The 23,433-nt window shown below is 47.1% G+C and overlaps 1 protein-coding gene across 6 annotated transcripts in view; it reads left to right on the top strand.

The window, feature by feature from the left end:
• Positions 1–23,433, top strand: part of NTRK3 (neurotrophic receptor tyrosine kinase 3) — a 384,919-nt gene that overhangs the window by 228,411 nt on the left and 133,075 nt on the right. For all 6 annotated transcript variants that reach the window (XM_038532784.1, XM_038532786.1, XM_038532783.1 and 3 more), the window contains one exon: positions 1,855–2,043. In XM_038532784.1, the coding sequence (XP_038388712.1) occupies positions 1,855–2,043 (189 nt within the window). The remainder of the gene's footprint in view (positions 1–1,854; positions 2,044–23,433) is intronic.

Raw genomic sequence — 23,433 nt, 5'->3', positions numbered from 1 at the left:
CATCGAGGTATTTTTTTTGAGACATTCAGTTTCTGCAGAGAATATCCTCTGAATCTCCTACAGGGGAGGAGACTGGGAATAGGGTCAGTGAGAGGCGTGGGTATACTTGGTTTCTGTCTTCCAGGAGCAGGAAGGAGGCAACCAGCTCTTCCCCTCAGCCTCTCCAGTTAATTTTCTCCAGGAAGAAACTACTAGTCTGGTGGGGGGTGGGGGGGCAAGGTCATGGCTTGGATACTTTGTTCCAGCCCCAAGCCCCACTCCAGCCTTCAGGCCTATGCTGTGCCTTCATGTCCTGAGTGACCCCACTGAACTGGCTTTCTCTAAATATTCCTCCTGCAGTCCCTTTGTGAGGAAGTTTACATCATTTCATTTTTCATCTTCCAAAGCGTTGAGATATCTTATTCCTTCTTGTCTCCCTTCTTCATTCTCCTTGTACACAAATATTTCTTTATATTTTAGAGGCATTCAGCAAGAGGGGAATGATAAGAACCTGTGCTCAGCTTTCACTGTTTCATTGGAATCACAACAAAGTTTTTCAGAGTTTATAAGTTTTCAGCACTGGCCTCCACTTGCAGGGCGAGTGATGATCACCAAGTGTGGTTCCTTTTGCTATGTGGTCTCCAAACTCCATCAGGCACTTGTCATGGTTGGCATAAGCCTGTCTGTACCAAGGGAGTGGAATTCAGGGAACTCAGGCCTCATTTATTAGTTTTCCTTTAGTTCTGCCTCATTGGAGCTTCACCTCGCTATTCGATAGGAAATATCCTCCCCATAAACTTCAGTAGATATGTCAGACTTCTGCAGCAGAAGTACTGTGTAAGCCTCAAAACCAAATCACAGCGGGCACTTTGTCTTGGGACCATGTGTCTTGCAAAGCATTTCAAACACCAGTTGTACGAAGCCACAGTCACAGCTAATTCACTTGACATGAGTTTTATTTGTACGTATGGAGGAATCACACCAGCAAATAGAATCATTGCTCTGCCAAGACTGTGGTGACAATAATCTTTGTCAACCTGTGTTTGTAAATCACCTGAGGTACTGGGTTTTTTCTTTGGTTTGGAACATGGTAGAGTTGGGGTTGGTGAAGATGCGAGTGGTGTTCCTTGAAGACGCTGGAGCAATGTGGATCTTTCAAGGGTGGGCAGCTGACCTGGCTACCTGAAGGCTAACAGTGATGCAGCTGAATTAGTGTCACTTTGAAAGCTGGCTCAGGTTCAATCTGAGCCCATACTGGGCTTAGCTCCCTATGGATTGTCAGAAGCCATAGCAGAGTCCAGTGAAAGCTGGATACATTCCTATAGGAATTGGAGGGCCACTCTGGAAAGACTAATTAAGGCACTCCAAGGCCCTAATTAGAGGTTCTAGGCCTTGACTGTGCATGGTACTGACATGGGATTTCTTCAAATTCTGATGCCCAGGTGTGTCCCTAGACCACCTGAATCAGAAACTAGGGATGTGACCCACCCAGGAACAGAGTGCAAATCACAGCTATGTAAATTTTTGTAAATCTCGTTGTTGCTACGTAAGTGAAGAACTCATTTAAAATTTGCATTATTTTGAACTAATTTGAATTTGGGGGAAGTGAAAATAGTTCATGGCACAGTCACTCTGATACACTATTTCGCAGCTGTTTCCATGGTGTGATGGAGTGGGCTTTTCTCTCTCTCAAGAAAGAGATCGAATGGGTGGTTCTTTGAAGGCAGACTCCAAAGCATTCAGGGAATACTCTTCCAGTGGATTATACTCTTACAGAAACGTGGTGGCAGAAATAGCAAAAGGATCTATGGGCAGGGCTGGGCACTGCCCAGGCGCGACTTCACTGATATTCTGTGTCTCTCTTGGTGTGCACAGGTCCTGTGGCTGTCATCAGTGGTGAGGAGGACTCAGCCAGCCCCCTGCACCACATCAACCATGGCATCACGACGCCCTCATCGTTGGACGCTGGGCCAGACACGGTGGTCATCGGTATGACCCGCATCCCAGTCATTGAGAACCCTCAGTACTTCCGTCAGGGACACAACTGCCACAAGCCAGACACGTGTGAGTACTGCAGTAGAACATTGTCCCTTCTGGGGAGGGCAGGGGAGGGTGGCATGGCAATAGACCACATAGCTGGGGTTCTGAAACCTTCTGAGATGACCTACCACCTGCTAACCTCCCACTCTCTAAGACACCCTCCCTATTTGTCTCAAAACTTGAAAAGTAGCCTGGGCTAGGGGTCTTCATTGGGGCAGAGTCTCCTGGGCAGAGAGGGCTCAGGCTAGGAGGGAGCTTAGATGTAGGAGGCCCAGCCCCACATGAAGAGGTATTCCCAGGAAGGCAGGGGACACACACAGGGCTGGTCTTTTCTAGAGACCTGGCCTCTGCATTTAGGAAATGTAACCCAACACTGTCCAGATAGGAACCCTTGAGGTTATCAGACCCTCTGCCCAAGCCTCCAGGAGAAGAGAAGGGAATGAAGGGTGCTGAGTACTGTTTGAATGGAAACATCTCTCTAGCTGCCTCTCCAGTGCAACCGAAGTGTGCACTTTCTGAGAACCTGATCAAGGCCCCAGTGCTAGGACACCTCACCCCCCTCTACAGATGTCCCACAGGGATCAGAGGATTCAGGGCACCTGTTTCCTCCCTGTTTCTCGCCCACTGTTGGTTCCAGCCTCCCTCCTTGTCTTTCTGCTGAGCTCTGCTAGGGCCTCTCCCTGCTCCCCGGGCCTCTCCCAGCTTCTGGAGCCTCCGGGGCTTGGACCTTCCACTCAGCAGGTGCTCCTTTTGCTGCGTCCCAGGTGCAGTGTAGGCCTAGCAAATCCAGTGCACACCCTCTCCTGCTCCTGCCCTCGAGAAATGGTCAGCTAGTTCAGGAGACAGTCCAAAGGCCTCTGGAGGCCATCTGAGGGCTGGAAGGGATGGGCTAGGTTAAGGACTCATCTTACAGACAGAAAAACTGAGATTTGGGGAGGCTGTCCCCAGGCTTCTGCCATTGGTTCTCTTCTCTCTATGGGTTCAGGGTTTTGGCCAAGGAAGAAGCACCCCAGGTCTTGCTTTTCTGCTGGCTGAGCACTCTGTACTCGGGCCTCACCTTAGCTCACAGAACTCTTGCTGCTCCTGCTGTCCACCTTACAGCAGAGCAGGCATTCAGCTCTCTGACTGACCTTTGCTTCTGTTTCCCTGGTTCTGTTTGTAGTGAGACGATGGCCACAGTGAGAGGGACTGGGCTCAAGTCAGAATAAGGTCATCATGTGACTCCCAACCTTGGGTGCCCTCCAGAACTGGTCTCTGTTTACCGCATAACCCTATCAACGTCAGAGGAAGGATGTCTGGGTTATGGACCAAGACAAGGGAAGAAAAATAAACTGTGATTCAGATAAATAGTGGGGGACACTGTGTTTAGGATGGTTCTGCTCTGGCTAAAGGTCTTGCCTCCAGGCAGGTTCATCTGGGGCTGATGTGAGTGTGGCTGGAAGGAAAGCCTTTCTGTGATGGTAGCGTGGCTCCAGGCTCAGTCTAGAGTTGGTGATGCTGAGCTTTCTAGAGTGATGCTGGCATTTGAGCAAAGACGTAGGCATTGCTGTATTGAATATACGATTGATTCTCGTTATTCACAGTAGTTACATTCCAATAAAGTCACCAGGAACACTGAATTAGCGGACACTGAACCATGGCTCCTAGGGGACATATAGGGTTAGGTTCCTCTGAATGTCTGGTCACAACATTTTTATCAACTAATCAATACATAACCTGTTTTATGTGTGCTTCTGTTTGGAGATACTTATTTAATGGATGCTGTGGTTCATTAACAGCAATCTCAAGGTCAGCACTATGACTCGGGCCTGAGCGAAGCGTATCTAACACACCTGTTTGTTCCATAGGCCTTCTTGCTCATAGGAATGCTAGATGGCGCTTCAGCATTATGCTCGGGAAATTTTAAACCGGGGAAATCCCCCCACACCCCGCCCCCCACCAAAAGCACAAATATGCAAAAAATGGCACCAAATAGACAACAAAAAGGACACTGGTAGGAGACCAGAAACAAGAAGACAGAATGTCACATGGGAATGTGCACATCAGGTGACTCACATTTCTCACCTCTTTCATGTTTGTGAATGACTACGAAAGTGCTGCCAGTAGTAGTTCGGGGGTTACATGTAAGTTTTAGCGAGAAGGCGAATTTGTGAATCCAGAATCTGTGAATAATGAGGATGGACTCTGTGCCCTGTAGGGGAAGTTCTGGGCTTCTCGTATAGAGTCTCTGGGTTGTATCTGTGCTCATGTGCTCCTGATACCAGCTTCTCAGTGCTTGTCAGGTGGGGATGGATCTTGCTCATGGGAGGACGGCTTCCTCTGGGCTATTAGAATAAGAGCGAACTGTGGAGAGCCACAGGATCTGAGTGCCCTTCAGTGTCAGGACCCAGCCCCAGCCAAGGAGCGATGGCCCTACCAACTGTGTGGAGGAGAAGCTTTCCTCCCTAATCCCTGAGTTTGTGATTGGAAGTAGACTTTTGAAGGATCCAGGTGTTACTTCTGTATAAACAGGAAGGAAGGGTCCGTGGAGGTGGAAGGGAAGCAGGCTTATGGATGAAAATCTGAAGGAATAAACAAACAAACACCTCACCCAGGGGAAATCAAAGCTGATTCTGGATTGTTAAAACCCTTCAATATTAGGGAAAGTGTCCTTTTCGGAGGAAACAGTATGTTTTGTCCTGTCAGTAGACAGTGGATGGCTCCTAATTGTTTTCAGAAAGCACGTATGGCAACAACAAACTGTGCAGGAGCCTTGTAACCAGGTTTGGCTAACCCTGCCTCTGTGAGTCTACGATTGACTCCCACAGCCAGGGAAGGGCAGCGCCTGCCACCTCCCCCACCCCCACCCCCGGGCTGAGATTTACTGGGTAAGCGGCAGCAGGTCTCTGATTATAAAGGCTTCATCAGCTGAGAGAAGTGACTCCAAGACACATCCCCGAGTGTGATGAGACACTGTCATAAATAATTAAAGCCACATGCACGCTGGCAGATAAATACGCGCAGAACATTGGTGATTCTGCAGACAAGGCTGGGGTCACGCTTTTGGGGAGATGGCAAGAAATGGGATTAAGGGAAGAGAAGTGCTCATATTATCTGTCCCCCGAGGTATCTCCCACCTGATTCCCTTCTGCATCCCATGTAAAAACGTGCAACATGGGAAGAGATTGCGGGGACGTCATGCAACCTGGCTTCAGACATTTTCCTGAGTCTCCCGGTGATGGATGTAGCACAAAAGCACTTCGCTTTCTTAAATATGTGTTTACCATAAGTGGTGGGACCTTTCTGACCAGAGTTATCAAGATGCTGCTCTTTCCCTGCCTTTCCCTCTATCTGCCTTCCATCTGATCCATAGCATTTTTCACAGCATGTCAGGGCTGCAAGGGTGTTTGGAGATCGCCTTGTACCATCCCTTTTCAGAGGCTTGCCTGCATTCCCAACAAGCGCTCTACGCTTGGCATTGTCTTCATTCTCAATTTATTTGGCCTTTCCAGGGATTCTGAAAAACCCGAGTGATAAAGGTCCTACTCGGGAATAGGTGTGGAAGCTGAAGCCCCCTTCTTGTTTATTGAAAACGCCTGGTTCTCAAAAACGTCAGGAAATGGATCCAGGCCTCTTGTCACACAGCTGATTTGGGGCTAGATCGTATGGAATGAGAAATCATAGGGCTGGCCTAGAGGGACCAGTGGGAAGAAGTTGGGAGGTGTTTGTAGCAACACAGGGCCCTTGGTCACCTTGTGACAGCCTTGGGCCACAGTAGTTATACATATGCTGGGGCTGGATCTCCAGCTGCTGTCCAAGGAGTCACGTTTTGGCTCTTTCCCCCAGGCCAGCTGGAAGGCGCTTTGGCTCTGCTTCAGGCCCTAGACTTCTCTGTTCATCCCTCTTTCCAAGACCTATTCTCAGAAGACTGTTTGCCTGTTGGTGGAGTGAGCAGAGGCTATTTGGGGAGCTAAGCAGTGTCCTCCCTCTCTCTGTCCCCAAATCAGGGCCTCTGGTTTAGTCACAGGTTGTCTCCATCTTGGTTGTCACCTTCCCAGAGCCAGCCCACTCCACTTCTCCATCCCTTTGATCTCTGCCCCTGCTGGTGGGCCTGTGCACAGGGACCTGTCCCTGCCCTGGCCAACTATGCCTTCCTCTTCCCTGGCAGAGTGGGTCCATTTGATCACCTTGCGCTCAGCCCTGAACCTCTTTAGGGTCCCAGCCCTGCAGCTCCATGTCTCTCTCCACTTACCCAGAAACCCTGACTTCACCATCCTTGATCTCTTTGCAAAACTTGACCATACTCCTCTTTGTTCTCATCCTTAGCATCCAAGCCACTCTGACTGTGCTGATTTTCCTCCCTTTCATCTGTCCAGTCCATATTTATTGAGGGTTGTGGGAAGCCTTCTTTTAGACTCTGGAAGCAATGGGGAACAGGGCATGCATAGTCCCTACCCTCAGGGACTTGTTGCCAACTGTAGCTGATCTCCAAGATGCAAACGGCATCTTCTGTTCCCTGGGGACTACTCACGGAACCTTGTGGTTTCACCCCCCACCTTTCTGCCCATGATTCCCCAGCCTCAACCCATAGTGGCTTCTTTCCAGAATGCCAATCCCACACTGCCAACTCCTGCTTTAGTGTAATTCCTGCTTGAGATTCCCGTCTCCCTTTCTGGCTTGGCCCACACACCCCTTTCTCCCTTTCTGCACCCTCTTCCCATTGTTCAACACCTGGCTTATTTCCAGCCTCTTCCTAGGCCCAGGCTATGGCAAAATGACCTTCTCCCCCTGGGAGCCCCTGGACCAGAGTAAATGCCACACTCTAGTCTCCAGTGACTTTGAATCAAATCTTAGGTCATCCTGTCACTTCTCAAAAATGTGTGTTCTGTTTCCCAAACTGACTTTGAATTTATTCCAAGAAGAAGCTCTTACATGTCATAATTCTTCATTTCCTATTGAAGATACAGCACGGGAATGGAGTCCAGGGAGATAGCAACTAGCCATGTGCGCCGGATGACGCCTGGCAAGTGTATCCTTGTGGCCTGGGCTCTCTAGAGATGGCACAGACAGAAGCAAGGGTTGTTGCTCTGCACCCAGCAGCCTCCTCTGAACCAAGCAGTAGTTTGGTGTTACACTTCCTTTATTCGGGGGACCTTGCACCCCCTTCCTGAGGAAGATGCTGCCATTCCCACTCTGTAGAGAGGACTACGGCTCAGTGAGCTTAAGTGACTTATTCTAGATTGCTTGGCTCTTGAGAGAGAGGCTTGACATTAAAACCCAGGCCTGCTGACGCCGGCATTGCCAAGGATTCCAGTGCTTCACAGGCATTTGCTCAGCACCTCCTGAGCTCGGGGCAGCTGTCCGTTGAGGACCGAGGACGGTCTTGCTGTTCTGTGGAGGCCCACTGTTCTCCTCATTTCCTGGATTGGGACAGTGCTACAGACAGGCTGTTCAGGGCTGGGATCCCCAGGAGGACTTCGGCTGAAGTGCCCTGTGGTCATGCGGCTGGGGCAGCCTTGATCTGGCTATTGGCACTTATTCCTTTGAATTTTCCGCAGAACCGAGTCCCCAAGAGACCATGGTTGCCTTCAGATAAGGCAGTACATGGCCCTGAGGTTAAGCCAGTTTTTCTTTACTTTTTATTTTTAGAGTAGTTTCGGGTTTACAGAAACATTAAGTCAAAAGCACGGAGAGTTCTCACTCACCTGCTCCCACTTTTGCCACCGGTTTTCTCTGTTGTCACCATCTCCTGCCAGTGTGGTGCATTTGTTACAACTGATGAAGCAGTACGACATATTCAGTAGTCAACTGAAGTCCGTGGCCAGTAGGTTCACTTTTTGGGTGGTGTCGTCCTGTCGGTTCTGACAAAAGCAGTGTCATGAATCCACCATTACAGTGTCGCACAGAACAGTCTCGCCGCCCTTACAGACCCTCTTCAGCCCACCTGGTCGTCTCCCCTTCCCAACTGCTGGCAGCCACTGATCTTATTGTCTCTTACAGTCTTACCTTTTCTGGGTGTCATATGGTTGGAGTTACACAGTAGGTAGGCTTTTCCGATTGGCCTCTTTCACTTAGTAATGCGTATTTTGCATTCTTTCATGTGTTTTTGTGGCTTGATAGCTTATTTCTTCTCACCACGGAATAATGTTCCATCATATGGGTGTCCTGCAGTTTCTTATCTGTTCTTCCACTGGAGGATTGTACAAGTTTCCCCGGGGCTGCTGGGACAAAGTACCACGAACTGGGTGGCTTCAAACAATAGAGATTTATTGTCTTGGGGTTCAAGAGGCTAAAAGTCTAAAGCAAGGTGTCAGTGGGCCACGCTGCCTCTGAAGCCTGTAGGGGAACCCTTTCTCGCCCTTATATAGCTGCTGGTGGCATCGCCAGTATCCCTTGCCACTGTACTATTCCAGTCCTCTGTCCTCACATGGCATTCTTCCCCCCGTGGCTGCCTTCTTCTATGCACACCTGGCCTTTTGGCTTAGCGCCCCTCCAAACCTGCTTCAGTATGACTTATCTAATCTCATCTTGACTTAACTGATTACATCTGTAATGGCCCCGTTTCCAAGTAAGATCACGTTCTGAGGTGCTGGGGATTAGGACTTCAGCGCCACTGATTCCTTTTGTTTCAGTTTCCCTGAATCCTGGCTAATGCCTACTGTATCCCCATGTGTTACTGTCACGCTGGCTCTAGACTTCAGGCCTCCCACGCTGGTTCTGTGTTCCACATGAGTCTCTATGCTTTGAACCATAGGTGTGCATTTGACTTTCAGCCCCTCCTGGCTGGCCACCTCTTCATGCTGCTTCCCTAGATCTATCACAGATCCTCCCTGGCTGACCTGGCAGCTCTGTCCTGGGGTTTTCTTCATTGCCCCTGGTGCTTATGAGGCAGTCTAAAACCATCTCTGTCGGTTCCCTTAAACTCTATCTTCTCCTTCATTTCCTGGTCAGTGAGAAGACATTCACTGATTTTTATGAAGTGTCAGGTACTCTGCTGTGGGTGCTAGAGTGGAGAGGAGGACATTCCCCCCCCCTTCCTAACACCACTTTGGCTACATTGCAGCTGTTTGGGGGTCCTAGCCTCATTCTCTTTCCCCAGGTCAATTGCTTGATGCACTCACTCACCCTCACATACCAGCCTACAAGACAAGGACTTCCACACAGATAACCCAAGCTGGAGCTGCTGGGTCTGTGGACTGTGCCCTTTCAGCTGGAACCAGTGGTTCTTTCATCAAGAATGAGCGAGTGGCTTATCTCCTCCTCCTCTTCTGGGCCAGTCGGCCATAGAGCTTGCCTTTTCTGGAAGAGGAGCTGCTAAAGCTGGTTTCCCAGCTGTGGTGGGGAGCCCAGAGTCTGTGCATGTAATGCAGTATTAATAGCGCATCAGCATGATATAGATTTCTGTCACCTTCTGTACTAACAAACATCGCTTAGTGCAGGGTAATGATGGGTGTTTATTCCCAGCCACTTAGCTCAGCATAATGGACTTGCAGATGAAATATGGAAAATGGGCTGCTTTGTCTGGGAGGCTGGGGCCTGCCTGTCATGAGTAACAGAAGCGGCAGCAGCAGCAGCTGTTCCTGCAGAGGAAGGCTTTCTAGGTTTTTCTGTAGCAGAAGTTCTGATGGACTTGCCTGATGGAAGGAAGGGGATCTGGTTACAGGGCTGGGCTGGGAGCTCCTCCTCTGGGAGTACAGCTGAGAAGAGGAAGCTGGCATACTAAGGATTGCCATTTTCTCCCTGTGGCTGATTTAGGAGGCAGGCTTGGCTAGATGTGACATGGGGTGGGGGTTCTGAGGCATCTCCCCCTTTATTCTGCTGGATGGATCTAAATGGGCTAACTGCAGGTCCAACTATAGATCAGATAGTAGTGAAGGTAATATTGACATCTTACTTTAGCCTTTTCGGCCAATGGGTTGTCTCCAGGTCTTGCTTGCCAGGTAGTCTTTCATAGAACTTTTTGAAAAATATACATTTATCTATTTGAGAGAGAGAGAGCATGTGCACTTGTGCATGTGCACATATCCATGAGCAGGAGGGGCAGAGGGAGAGAGAGAGAGAAAGAATCTCAAGCAGATTCCATGCTCAGTGTGGAACCTGACATGGGCCTTGCTTCCAGGGCCCTGAGATCATGACCTGAGCTGAAACCAAGAGTCGAACATTTAACTGACTGCACCACCCAGGCGCCTCCTCATAGAACATTTTAAGTGAACATAAGTTAGGATTGTTTCCTCCGATTCCTCCTCTGATTCCTCTTCAGTCCTATTTTCAGATACAACTAGAATAAGCAGCAGATCCCTCAGGATCCTGCAATGTTAGGTTTGGTGAGACCAAGGTTCCTAGAGGAAAGGACTGCTCAGGCATATTCCCATTTAACTTTCTAGAAAGAGCTGGGTGATGCCAGAGTGGGTTATCTTGGTTATCTTGGGAGTCCAGGGCATTAAGTCCTAGGCCCACAAACTGGTCCTGGGGGTCTCAGCCCCTAGAGATTAACCTCTGTTGGTCACTGACTCCCAAGACCCCCAGATCTAGGCATAAGCAAAGCATGACATTTTGTCTTTGTTCTCTGTCCCAGGAAGAAAAAAAAAATCAAATGATGCCATTTCCCCTAAATTGTCTGAATCTACTAGATATTCCTGAGCACACACTTTGGAGCTGCAACCAACTAGTCCAAAGGGACAGACTCACCTCCATCTCCCTGAGCCAGGACAACCTGCCTTCCTATTGAATATCATGACCTCATTTGTTCTGTGCTTCCGTGCCATAATCACATACTCAAAGTTAGTAGCTGCATGCAGTCATGCTAATTAAGTAATTAGGTATAATTGTGCTCACTGTAAATACACAGTAATTGGCTTAAAAAAAGTACTTGGGGGATAAGCATGTGCTTCAAGGTGGAGGAAGTGAAGAATGCTGAGACCCCCAACCTGGAGTAGCATCATTGCAATGCGGGCCTAGGAGAGGTTGCTCCCAACAGTTGAAAGTGAGGAGGATGTGGAGCAGGTCTTTTGTTTCCTGCTTAGAGCCCTACACACAGAAGGACTACTTGTCTCCTTGGCATGTCCTCAGACTTGTCCTCAAGGAGTAGGAGGATTAACTCCCCTCTGGAGATCCTCTCCAGCTCAAGACTTCCCAGAGATACCATTCTCTCTTCTCTTCCAACTGGATTCTGGCATCCTGTCTGCTCTGAGTTTTTTCAGGATGGTAATTCAGAGTCAGCTAAGAAATACACACAGGGGTCAGAGAGGAATCAAAAGTGGGGCTTTATTGCTGGACTGGAGAAAATTGCTTGAACTTAAAGCCAAAGTGGGCTTCTTGATACCTCTGCCAAAGCTTGAACTTGAGATGCACACACAGGAGTTGCATCTGCACAGCAGATGTTCATCCAGTTGCGTGGAGGGCTATGGTCTGCCTCACCTTTTGCAAGTCAGGGAGTTCTGTTGCCCTCTGGAAAACCACGCAGCATGCAGGGACAATCTTCCTTTTCTGCCCTGCTCAGAAAAGAAATAGGATGGCCGGTGATGGACCCTGCTTGTCTCGTCCATCAGATACCTCACTCACTTCTCAGAGGGAGGAGCCAGGGGCCCAGGTTGAGGGAAAGGCTGGGGTTACTTCTCTTGTCTCCAAGGAGATAAAAACTACTCTTTTATGGACAGAGGCTAAAAGACGGGGAAGGAGAAAAAAGATTCCCCCTCCCCGTGGTTAGAGACAGCAGGGGGCTCTATCATTAGTGGTGGTCCCTATTAGTATTCTCTTTCCAAAAGCCCTTTTCCAGGAGAAAATGATCATCATTTCCATTTCCTCTGAATGAGCACATGAGTCATAATCCTGATGGGAGATTGCCAAAGAGGCCGGAGGTACTTGTTCCCTTTGTGCTATATTCTTCATGGTCAATAACTAAGACCCAAGTGCTACCCACCTCTTAGCCAGAAGCCCTGAGTCCAAATGCCCTTCCAGCTTCTCCTTAGCTGCCTTTAATGCTGTATGCTCTGAGGGATGTTAATAGGCATTTCTCAAAAACAATGTTCTGTGGTCGAATAAGTTCAGGAAAATGTGGATTAAGTAAGTGTCTTACTGTGGGATGCTGAGAGGCTTCAAGGATAAAGGTCATTGCAACTTTGCAAGAGGAGCCTTGGCTCTGCAGCACTTCCCAGATTTATTGAGCCTCTGAGCCTGATTCTTGAGGTATACCTGTTAACATCTTTGTGGACACAGATGTTCCATGGATCACATTCTGGGCTGTTCTGGGGGTTTGGGGTTCTGTTTTCGCCTCCCCAGCAGATGTGGTAAGTCATCTGACAGAGTGCCCAGATGGGCCTGAACCCGTTTGGCATGTGTACTGTCACATTTCTTCCCAAGCCTCTGGGAGGGAGAGGAAGTGGCTGCGTTCCATGGGAATGCCCAGAGTTGGGGTGGTGGCATTCTTCGGGATTTCTGGCAGAGAGCTAAGTGCCCTTCATTCAAGTGGATCAGGGGGGTCTTTGTCTGTTGTTCTCTGCCTAGAAGCTTTTGCAGGTGCTTCTAACACTTCCTAAACCCCCAGATCCGGAGATGCTGGTCATGGCCAAATTTTCACTGCATTCCTGCTTCCTGCATTTCACTGTTTCCAGGCAGATTTGCCACTTAGGATTGAAATTTCAGGGAGCTGTTCCTAAGAAGAAATGCACAAAGATGCAAGATGCTGCCTCCCAAGCCACTGTTTCCAAATCATTGTGTGGAATGTCAAAGTACATCTTTATTTCAAGAAGGATATATGATGCTTTGGGCATGAAATAGGCCAGGGCAAGGTCTCAGCCAGCCAAGAGAGTGAACTGAACCCTTGGTTATACGGTGTCCTTTTTCATTAGAAAATAAAAGGAGTAGGGTGGGGAGAGGCTGGTCCTAGATCTTGGTCCCAGCCTACCAGCTCCGTCACTGCATGACTATGGGCAAGACATCCATCCTCTCTAGACTTGAGATGAGAAAATGTGAGCACCTTAGCTGATATTTTGTGAGATGAAGTGGTGCGAGAATTTGGAAGTGCCCTGTCAACTTGCCTAAGTGACATATACATAATCATTCTTCCCTTGACAACAGTATTTTTACAACTGTTTTTACAATCCCTGATTCAAATATGCTGTTGGGGGAAACCAGCTTGGTGGTGTCAAAAATAGAGATTTTCAAAGCCTGATGATATTTCTCAAAAGACAAACATCCTTCCCTCCAATGACTTCTTTTCCCCAACTCTAAGAAATAGCATTTTATCACCCAGTTCTACAGCCACAGAAATGCTCATAGGAGTTAGGGCTGTAATATGTTGGTTGTCAGGAAGTAATTGGTGTAGATGAGTAATGGGCTCAGGCCAATTTCCGTTTGGGTTAATGAGACCGAAAAACTGTGAGCCCAACTTGAAGGTGGTAGACAGATTCATGGTGGGATTCTTTTGTTTGGTTAGCTTTTTATTCTTTATTTTACCCTTCTCCTGGTCAGCAAACATTATTTCGTTGAAACTACAGCACCCATAAGCCTCCCTGCTTTTCTGTATTCCTATCCAAGTGCCTCACATTGAGTTACTTATATGTCCATGCCCTCATGGTACCCTCTGTACCATGATGCTTTGATGCTCAAGTGACTTCCTGTTTTGCTTGTTATTTTAAAAAAAATTTTTATTTATTTATTTGAAAGAGAGAGAGAGAGGACGAGTGAGGGGGAAGGTGCTGAGGGAGAGGGAGAAGCAGGCTCCCCTCTGAGCAGGGAGCCCAATACAGGGCTCAATCCTAAGATTCAGGATTGGATCCAGGGATCAGGACCTGAGCCAAAGGCAGATGCTTCACCAACTGAGCCATGCAGGCATCCCTTTGCTTGTTCTTAAACATGAGTATACAACTCCTTCATTCTTTCTCCGCAAACATACATGAGACCTCCATACACAAATACACACGTATGTGGGTCTTGCCATATTTGCACACCTATCTCATGTTTTGGACACTGATTGTATCACTTGATACAAGTGATACAATCACAATGGTCTAGTACTTTGGCTGCAAGTACTAGACCATTGTGAGCCACTGGGCTTCCAAGAAAGAAACAGAGCATCACATAACTCAAGTAAATAGCCTAGGAAAGGTGTCTGGTGAAGGAGGGCTTTGGATCTGCTCTTCCATGATTTTCTTGCCTCTATCTTTCTGTGTTTTGCTTTACTACCAAACTGGCTCTCCTCATGGTTACAGAATGGTTGCAGCAGGTTCAGCCATCAGCACTAAACCCAGGGACCAAGGACAGCACAGAGTTGTCTCTTCTTAGGTGTGGATTGGAATTGACAAAACCTTTCCCTGAAGCCCCCAGCAGTCTTTCCCTCTTGTCTTCTGGGCCAGAATTAGGTCATCTTCCTAAAGCAGTTTGCCCACAAAGGGAATGGAATTACCACAAGCACCCTAGGCCCTTCTAGATTGTCCTCTGGACTTGAGGATAGAACTCACTTCTCCTGAGGCATAGAGCTGCCTGGAGGGGAGTGGGCAGATACCTCCACAGGGTTCTGTTAGCAGGGAAGACACGAGAAGTGGCTGTTAGAAATAACAGTGGCTGCCACTTTAGTCCTCTCCAAGGGTAGACCATGTTCACCTCATCATTCTGCCTCACAAGTGGTGGCTGTTGTCTGCTCCCCTGAGAGTGAGCAGAGGCCTCTTGGGGTAGAGGTGGGAGGAGGAGGGTGAGGACACTGATCCTGTGTCAGTGCTACTCGTATTTTTCCTTTTAGGGAGAGCAGCCTGGTAATTTGTGGTTGTCGTCAGTGCTGTTCTGGTCTGGAAAACAGTTCTGCTAATTTTCAAGGCTATACTTACATGCCCGAGCAAAGAAAGATTCCTTCATGTGGCTGTAGCTGGATATGATGATCTCAGCCGAGCAAACTGTTAATTCCTGGGAGCTGCTGTAGGGTCCTTTGGGAGCATAGTTTCTGGAGAGTAGGTGGGAGCAGGGGGTGGTGAGGAGAGAGTAAGAGGGGAGGGTGTGAGGAGCGTAGCAGTAACCTCTGCTGGGTACCTGTCAGTGCCTGTTAACAACCAGGCTCTGAACTTTAGGTACATTAAAACAATCATAAAATCTTTCACTGCATAGTGTTTACTCTCGGGCATTGAAAACAGTTTAACTCTAATAGATTATTTCACTTTTACGCACACTATAAGGTAGGTGCTGTTACCTTTCCCCATTTCGTTGATAAGGAAGCTGAGACGCAGGACAGGTTAAGACGTTTGCTACAGGCTCCCAGCTGGGAAGTGACAACACCGTGGTGTGACACAGCCTGCCACCCCCTCTTGCCCTCGTGAGGTTTTTTTTACATGAAACCTACCTGGATTGGTAGTGTTGTGACCCACCCCCCACCTTGAAAGATGAGGAAACTGAGACTCAGGGAAGCTAAGGTATTTGCCCTGAGGTTGCTCTCTGGTCATGGCAGAGCCAGGATACACACTCAGTGTATCCTGTGCCCTGGCCCCGGGCTGCCTCCCCTCACCATTAGCTGACTTTCACCCATCTGCACCCCCCTTTCTGGGAAACTGAGGATGGTCTCACAGGTTTGCAGACAGATGCTAGCTTGGGTGGCCTATGAGGCCTGCCATAGAGTCAATAGAAGGCAGTCCCTTTCTAGGCACTTCCTCTGTAGGCAGCCCCCTCCTCTTCATTTCTACCCCAGGAGGCCATCTGGAGCCCCAGAGGGGGGCCTCTCAGAGCAGGGTCCAGCTAGCCACAGGCCCTGGAGGTGACACCAGGGCTACACAGAAGGAGGCAGATGAAAGGACTTAGAGCTAAGTTGCCCTCTTTGTGGGCCAGGCCTCCCCTTATCCTGTCCCTGGTGGCCGTGTAGCTTAATTTGTTGCCCAGATTGTGGCCAGCCAGGCCTCTCACCAGGCACTGCGTTAGCACCCATCCCCAGACCTAGAATTCCTGGTGATGCAGCAACTCTTCGCTTTGGATTCTGCTGAGTCGGGCAGCCCTAATGCCACCGGTAATGAAGAAGTGTTGGGACTAAACTCCTAATGGCTCATTGATTGGTTGAATTATGCTCAGTGTAATTCTGAAAATAGATTTTAAATATGTGCTTGGGGATTTGTGGGGATTTGTTACTTAAGAGCTTTAACTCAGTCGTGGCTGGTTTGACCAAGACATCCACGCTCTCAGGCTACATTGGTGCCATGCTGCTCACCTTGGTAAGAACTATCCCCCGGGCCAAGAAACATGCCAGACGGGAGTGAAGACAGGTGTGGAAAGGTCTCCTTCCCCTTAATACACTCCCTTGGGCAGGGGGCTTGAGAAGGTCATCCTGGTTGACCCAACCATCACAAACCTCTCCATATATTTAGAGTGGATGGAGACATGTAGATTCTGGATTCTCCTTTAGGTGTCCTCTGAAGTTACGGAGTACAGAATGTCGACCTCCTTCTAATGGCAAGTTTTCACAAAGGGAGGCCTTCAGAAAGGCTCAGTGTCTCAGCTTGTTGGCATTTTCTGGCATCACCTGGTCTACCCTCCATCCTTGACTTCCAGGTCTAAGGAGGGAGTGGCATGAAGGGTCTGGTGCTGGGCTTTGGACACCTATGCTTCTTTTTGTTACTGTCAAGTTAATCTGCAGACAATAGGAAAAAGAAGCAGATAATACAGAGACCTCCCAACCTAGCTGTAATTACCATCCTTATCTACTTTTTTAAAAAGATTTTATTTATCAGCTAGAGAGCACAAGTAGGGGGAGCTATGGAGGGAGAGGGAGTCCCCACTGAGCAGGGAGCCCAACACCGGGCTTGATCCCAGGACACTGGGATCAGGACCTGAGCCGAAGGCTTAACCAACTGAGCCACCCAGGTGCCTCATCCTTGTGTACTTTTTTCCTGCTAGCCTATCAGGGACCTAAAACGCCTTGGGGCGGAGTGGGCCAGAAACCAATGACAGATGTCCTGGCTGAGCCTCCATGAGGTATAGTAAGACTGTATTTCTGAGGGGACATTGGTCAGCGGTCTTTTTTTCAGAGCTTCTAATGCTACTCCTCCATTTTGACCTCTATCTGAAAGACATTGTTTCCTTATACCCTTCCCTAGGGTAATTTATACCCAACCAGTCATTAGAAAAAATGATATCCTTAGGGAAGAGACGAAGTAAAAACAAAACCTGGAAGAAAAGAAAAAAAAATTATGCTCGGCTCTAATAAAGAAATTACTGACGTTCTACATTATGAACTGTATTAATTTTTAATGGCTGAGAAAGGAGTTGATTTATAATGCATCCTTCTCGGCTGCAGCGCCTGTCCCCAGCTAATAAATAAATGACAGGTCTCTTGTATTAAAAGTATCCGTCATTTTACACTATTGGAATGTAAATGGCAGAGGCGTTGAGTGAGAGGCTCCTGGGAGCCGGTGTGCCCTGCTGTGCCCAGTCACAGAGGGAGCTGGCCATGGAGGTTGGCCTCGCTCTCAAACAAGACAGAAGCTCATTTCTTCCCCTTGGTCTCAGCAAAGTGACCCAAATAGCTCCAGCTCTTGTGGTCCAGGGGAGAGTTCATAAGAAGGGGTAATGCTATGCTTAGGAACAGTTCTGTTGGAAAATGAAGTTCCTGGTCCTTAAAGCGCCACGGCCCATGACTTCTCCCTGCACGTCTTGACCAGGCACCGCAGGATCACATGTCAGTGGTTGATCCTTTGTTGAGCTGATGTGTGACTCACAACTCTGGTTCACCATTCTGGGACTCATTTAAAAAAAAAAAAAGTAATAAAATAAAGCCTATTATTTGTCTCTGGTTTTAAAGTAGTTCTATATTTATTGGAAATATTTTGGGGGAAAATCTAGAAAAATGTGGAGAAGCAAGAATTACCCCCACACTGCACCCAGCGATGAATGCTGTGAACATGTTGATGCACTGCCTTCCAGTCTTTTTTTCCTCGCAGAGATACATAAACACAAACAAATAACACACGCAGACATGTATACAGCAACACATACGCTTGTGTTATGCAAAACGAGATCATAGTTGGCATACGGTTTTGTAATCTGAATTTGTCATTTAGCAATATGTCCTGGACCTTTCTTCCATATCATTAAAAATCATGCAGTTATTTTTAGTGGCTCGTGTGTGTTTGGCCAGGGCTGTTTTCACATTGGTGCTGTGTAGAGCTGGCAATCAGTCAATCAAAACGCACTTCTCTGTTCTCTATCACAGTGCCAACTCCAGAGTCAACACAGTGCGGGAGAAAAATGAGGACAAAAGATGGGTTTTGCACAGAGCTCATAATTATGGAGCAACCTAGCTGCAGCATCAATGCGGTGAGGCTGAGAGAGGAACAGAGTGGCATCGTCCCCATATGAGAGAGGCCAGACTCCAGCTGGGGAGAGAGGCCTCCTCCAGTTCCTGGTGATCTAGGAGTCAAAGCATGTCTCAGAGACCCATGTCACGGGGACCCTGCAGCTCAAGGGGCCAGGTGTGCAGAGCGAGCCCTGGCTTGTTTAAAGTAGGGAAGCAGGGGTTTGGGTGAAGGTGGGCAAAGGATGGAGGATTTGAGCTTTCTCTAGAGCCAGGCGGAATTTAGACAGGCAGAGATCCTGGAGCTCAGGAGCTTCCAGGCCATAGTGGCAGGAGCTGGAAGCAGAGACAGGCTTTGCAGGGGCAGGGATGGGAGGTCACGGGAGCCTGGAGAAGAGCCCCTTGGGCGGAGGGAGCAAATCTTGTGCATGTGTTACACAGTCTAGGTTATTGAAGCAACAGTTATGAATTTATTCATAGCATTTGCATTTAAATAGTTCCAGTCTTTATTTACCACAGTTGACATTGTTATCAGTTTCTCAGAAACAGGTAATGACTTGAGAAGTAAAGGCGCTACGGACATTATAATAAAAGAGGTAAAACAAAGTAGGTGATTCTCGTTGAATTTAGGGACTGTTTGAAGCAGACACAGAAAGACCCCTTGTGCCTGAAAGAGCACCAGAGAATGAGAGAAATTTAGCGATTGCTGCCAGCAGGTTCGACAATTTCTGATTTATTTATATTGTCTTCATAGGCTTATGAAAATGGAAGTTTGCCTGGATTTTGAGACTAGCATTTCTTTCCTTCCACATACGAATTTATTTCTTGATTTGTTGTGTGCATTTCTAAACATAGATAGACTAATGCCTTTCGCTCCTGGAAAAGAAAAGAAAAGAAAAGTCTCTGAAGCTGGTAAGAAGAGGAATCAGAGACCATGTTCCTATGAAGAATCTGCTCCTGTGTTGCAGGAGAGATATGCAAGGCAGAGTCCCAGAGGCATTCGTTCCTCAAGTGTTGGAGAGAGCCTGTTTGCCAGGGTCAACAATGGCCATTCCAGATAAAGCCCTGGTTGGCCCTGGTTTTAGAACCAGTCAGTTGCCATTACAGTATGATCCTCACTTAGATTTTTGCCTTCAAATCTTGGACCTGAAGTTATTCTGGCAACAAGACTTGGCTGCAAGTCTTTTTGAAGAGAGTCTGGGTTCGTAATGGCATTAAACAGGAGGCAAACTTGTGGCTAGACATTTATTTGATTCTCATGCAGCTTTCTTGTTACTTCATCAGCTCACAATGGGGTCAGCCCATTTCTACTTTTCAACTTCTAAATGACTTCATGTGCAGTTAACAAACAGCACACTAGGGTTTCTCTTCCTTTCATTCTTTCTGTGGAGGGCTGGAGGTTATAGTGTCGCCAGCATATGGGTCTGTCCCTCTAGCATTTCAGGGGCAAACCCTAGCTGATGGCTCACTGGGTGGAGAGCCTGGGCTAGGAAAGGTTTCCATTCCACACCACCCATGACCTGTTTCAACTCCCACCCAAAGGAGGATGGTGTTAGTAATTTTTAAATTTCCTGCCACGATACAGTTTCAGCTATCCACAGTGGAGCTTCAGAAGACCATTGTTCTTTTAAGACGGTGGTTCTCAAAGTGTGGTCCCCAGACCAGCAGCATCAGCATCACCTGGAAACTTGTTAGAAATGCAAATTACTGAGATCACCCCTTCAACACCCCTCACCCCCTAAATCATCAACTCTGGGGTGAGGCTCAGGGATGTGCATTTTAATAAGCCCTCCAGGTGATTCTGATACACACCAAAGGAATAAGAAGCATTGTGTGAGATTCTTGCTTCCCCCGCTTCCCCAATCTGAAATATTTGAAGAAGTTGAGATGTGTTTCAATACAATTGTTGGTGGTATTTAAAAAGTAGTACTATTTCAGTAAACATTTATTGAGCATCTGCTAAGCTCTAGATACTATATTGGGTGCTGTGAGGACAACTAAGCAAAGAAATAGGTCATTTTGATATGATTGCTTTGTTACAAATATCTAAAGACAGTTTTGGGGCAATGATAACATAAACAAGAGACCCTTATCTTATTGCTTATCCTCACCCCTCTATGACTTCTGTGCCATCCCTGGCTTCTCCATGTGGGGCATTTTGTCAAGGCTTAGGATCAGTGTTTTGAAAGTGAGAAATAAGTATGGACAAGGTGTAGGGAGAGGCCAGAGATGGGGTCAGGATGTCAAGTTTGTGTGTTACTTGGGAATAAGAATGCAAGTATAAAGATTTTTATTTCAGGCTGTGTAGAAATGCTTCCCATATGTCCAGACTCCATGTCCTAGCAGCCCTGTCAAAATGGCTTCGTTGGATTAAACCTGTTCATCTAGAGATCCATTGTCTGGGGGGGTTGTGGATGACATAGAGGTGGCAAGATGGGAATCAGCTAACTGAGTGTGAACTTCTGCAAGGCAAAATGTGTGCATTCCGCTTCCTGGCCCATGAGGCCATGGAGCATGAGGAGCTTGAGCCGTGTAGGCTTGAGCACAGGAAGCCGGATTTGCTGCTTGCCACCTCACTGAGCCTCCATGTGTCCATCATAAAGTAGAAATAATGGGAGGACCTGCCTTACCAGGGCATTCTATGTATTAAGTGAGGGAATGTGTGCAAGGGACTTGGAACAGTTGCCTGCACTTGGGACAAAATCACTCAATTCTATTGGGCTGTTTATACTGTTATTATAGTCTGCCTTAGTTACACTGAAAAAGGAATCTTTAAATGTCACAAAAACAGGTCTGCCCTACGAGGTCATCTGGGAGTATTTATTTGGTCCCGCAGATTTGGTTTGACATCATTTGCAAGTAACTTGTTGGTGGGAAATGTCTCCCCACATGGAGCCAGTGTCACATTATACTGATGTCATTCAGTGCCCAGCTTATATGCAGGTAGCCAGGACCCGTGTATCTTCAGTCCTGGCTTTTCCTCAGAGTAGACCCCAACCATGACCCAGGCCCAAGCTTCACCTCATTGCCAAGGTTGAGGAGGTGATTTTTGCCAGAAAATCTCAGATTAGTGAGAATTTAATCATGATTTTCAGAAGTTCTGAAAATAGACAAATACAGCAAATGCCCCTTAATATATTGGATGTACATGTAACCTTTTCCTGTTAAATATGGAAATGTACACATTTTTAAAGTCCTTCGAATTTTGAGTAGATCTACATTCTAATCAGTTCCTAGCTAAACTTTCTCAAATTCCTTTCTATTTTGATTTTTTAAAAAGATTTGATTGATTGAGTGTGAGTGTGAGCAGGAGATAGAGGGAGAGAGAGATCTCAAGCAGACTCTCTGCTGAGCATGGCGGCCAACATGGGGCTCCATTTCATGACCCTGAGATCATGGCCTGAGCTGAAATCAAGAGTCAGATGCTCAACTGACTGAACCTACCAGGCACCCCTATTTTGAGTTTTTAAAAGCAAGCTGGGGACTTGGTTTTTCTGGTGGTGAATGCTTAACAATGAGGAGGAATTATAGGCAGCAAGAGTGGAGAGGCAACCAGGCAGAGGGAAGAGCATATGCAAAGCTGCAGAGCTGTGTTCTGGGAAGAGTCAGTAGTCCTGAATGAGTGGGGTATAAGGTAGCTGCAGAGCCAGGTTATACTGGCCTGTGTGCCATGCTTGTTGATCCCAAACCATTTCAAGATAATAATGGAGGAATGACAGGAATATCCTCCAACAAGCTGTGGACCAAAAAGAAACAAGAACATTTGTCAAAAAAGATGAATTTTTCCCCCTTCTTTCCATAGCATAAGGGTGGCAGTGTTGTATGATGGCAAGAACTCTGAACTGAAAGTTTAGAAAAAGCCATATTGAAGTAACTGCTATGAACCTACTATGTATGTGTGTGTGTAAATTCGGAGGTAAAAATACATTTTGCTCTTTTTTGTTCTAACATTTGTGATTTCTATTCGTTGGACTTTAAGTGGATGAAAATACATTGTGTATCTTTTAAAATAAAACTCTCTTTATTTGATGTTTATTAAATTGCTTTCAGGAATAACACCTGTTAGCAGTATGTGAATATCTTTGTATTATTCATCATTTACAATTAAAAAAGGGTAGTTTAATTCTTCTCAAACTTCTTCTACTTCAGGAAAAATATTAAAAATCGTGGAGAAAGGACTGCCAATGTACTTCACATAAATTTTTCTCCTTTCCTCAGGATATTCATATCTTAAATCATCATTGAGGTGGTGGTTGGAGCCTTGGGAATGAAGCAAAATGATATGAAACGAGAAAGCATAGAGAGGAGCACAAGCTCTTAACTAGTGCTCTGGGCTGGGCTGTGAGTTAGGAAGGGGGAGGGAGTCTTAAAAGAACAAAGAATAAAGAAAACATGTGCAAGGTGCTCAGCACTTAGTATTAGCATCATAAATTGAATAGGAGTTACTGATCATCAGTTAATGATCATGATCATGATCATCAGAATTACCCTCATATTTTCAACCACATGGAGAATTAAACTGCTTGAATATGTCACTGAGGTTGAGGTGTCTCCTTGACTAACCTGTCCCTCAGCTGGAGGGCCAGAGAGGCCGACAGAGAAGGACACCAGGAGTCTGTTCTGTAGTTGAGCATTGACATTGTTCTCCTTCAGTCTTAATTTGTTTCTTCTGTGGGCCCCAGAATGAGACTTGTCTGTGAAGTCTGGGATATATGAGCTGCTGCCAGTGGAAAGGGGATCTTCCAGCAGGGATTGCAAAGGGAGGTGATGGTCATGGAGGTGGATCTTATTTATTCCATTTCCCGGTAGTGGTCAAGATAATATTTCAGTAACTGATATGACTTTATGAATAATGGAGCATGGATCAAAGATACTGTAGCATCTGTTTAATATGAAAAATTGCTGGGGGCAGAACCCTGGTTACTCTTCACTGCAACTCCACTGCTACCAAGAATCTTGATTGCCAGGAGACTGGGGTCGAGGACAGAAAAATAGACTCACTTGCTGGAGTCACAGAATATAAAATGTGACATGCTTGAAGGTCACCTAGTCCTGTGGATACTGAATATGTATCCTCAATTGTCTGCATTTGAATAGTCTGGGAGCTTTTAGACACCACTTGGATCCTGGACTCCCACCCCAGAATCCTGGTTTGTGGTCTAGGAGTGAGCCTG

Source organism: Canis lupus, chromosome 3, assembly GCF_011100685.1.
Source record: "Canis lupus familiaris isolate Mischka breed German Shepherd chromosome 3, alternate assembly UU_Cfam_GSD_1.0, whole genome shotgun sequence".
NCBI classification, from domain to species: Eukaryota; Metazoa; Chordata; class Mammalia; order Carnivora; family Canidae; genus Canis; species Canis lupus.
Note: the sequence above shows the minus strand (reverse complement) of the source record. Positions and strands in the feature narration are given on the sequence as shown.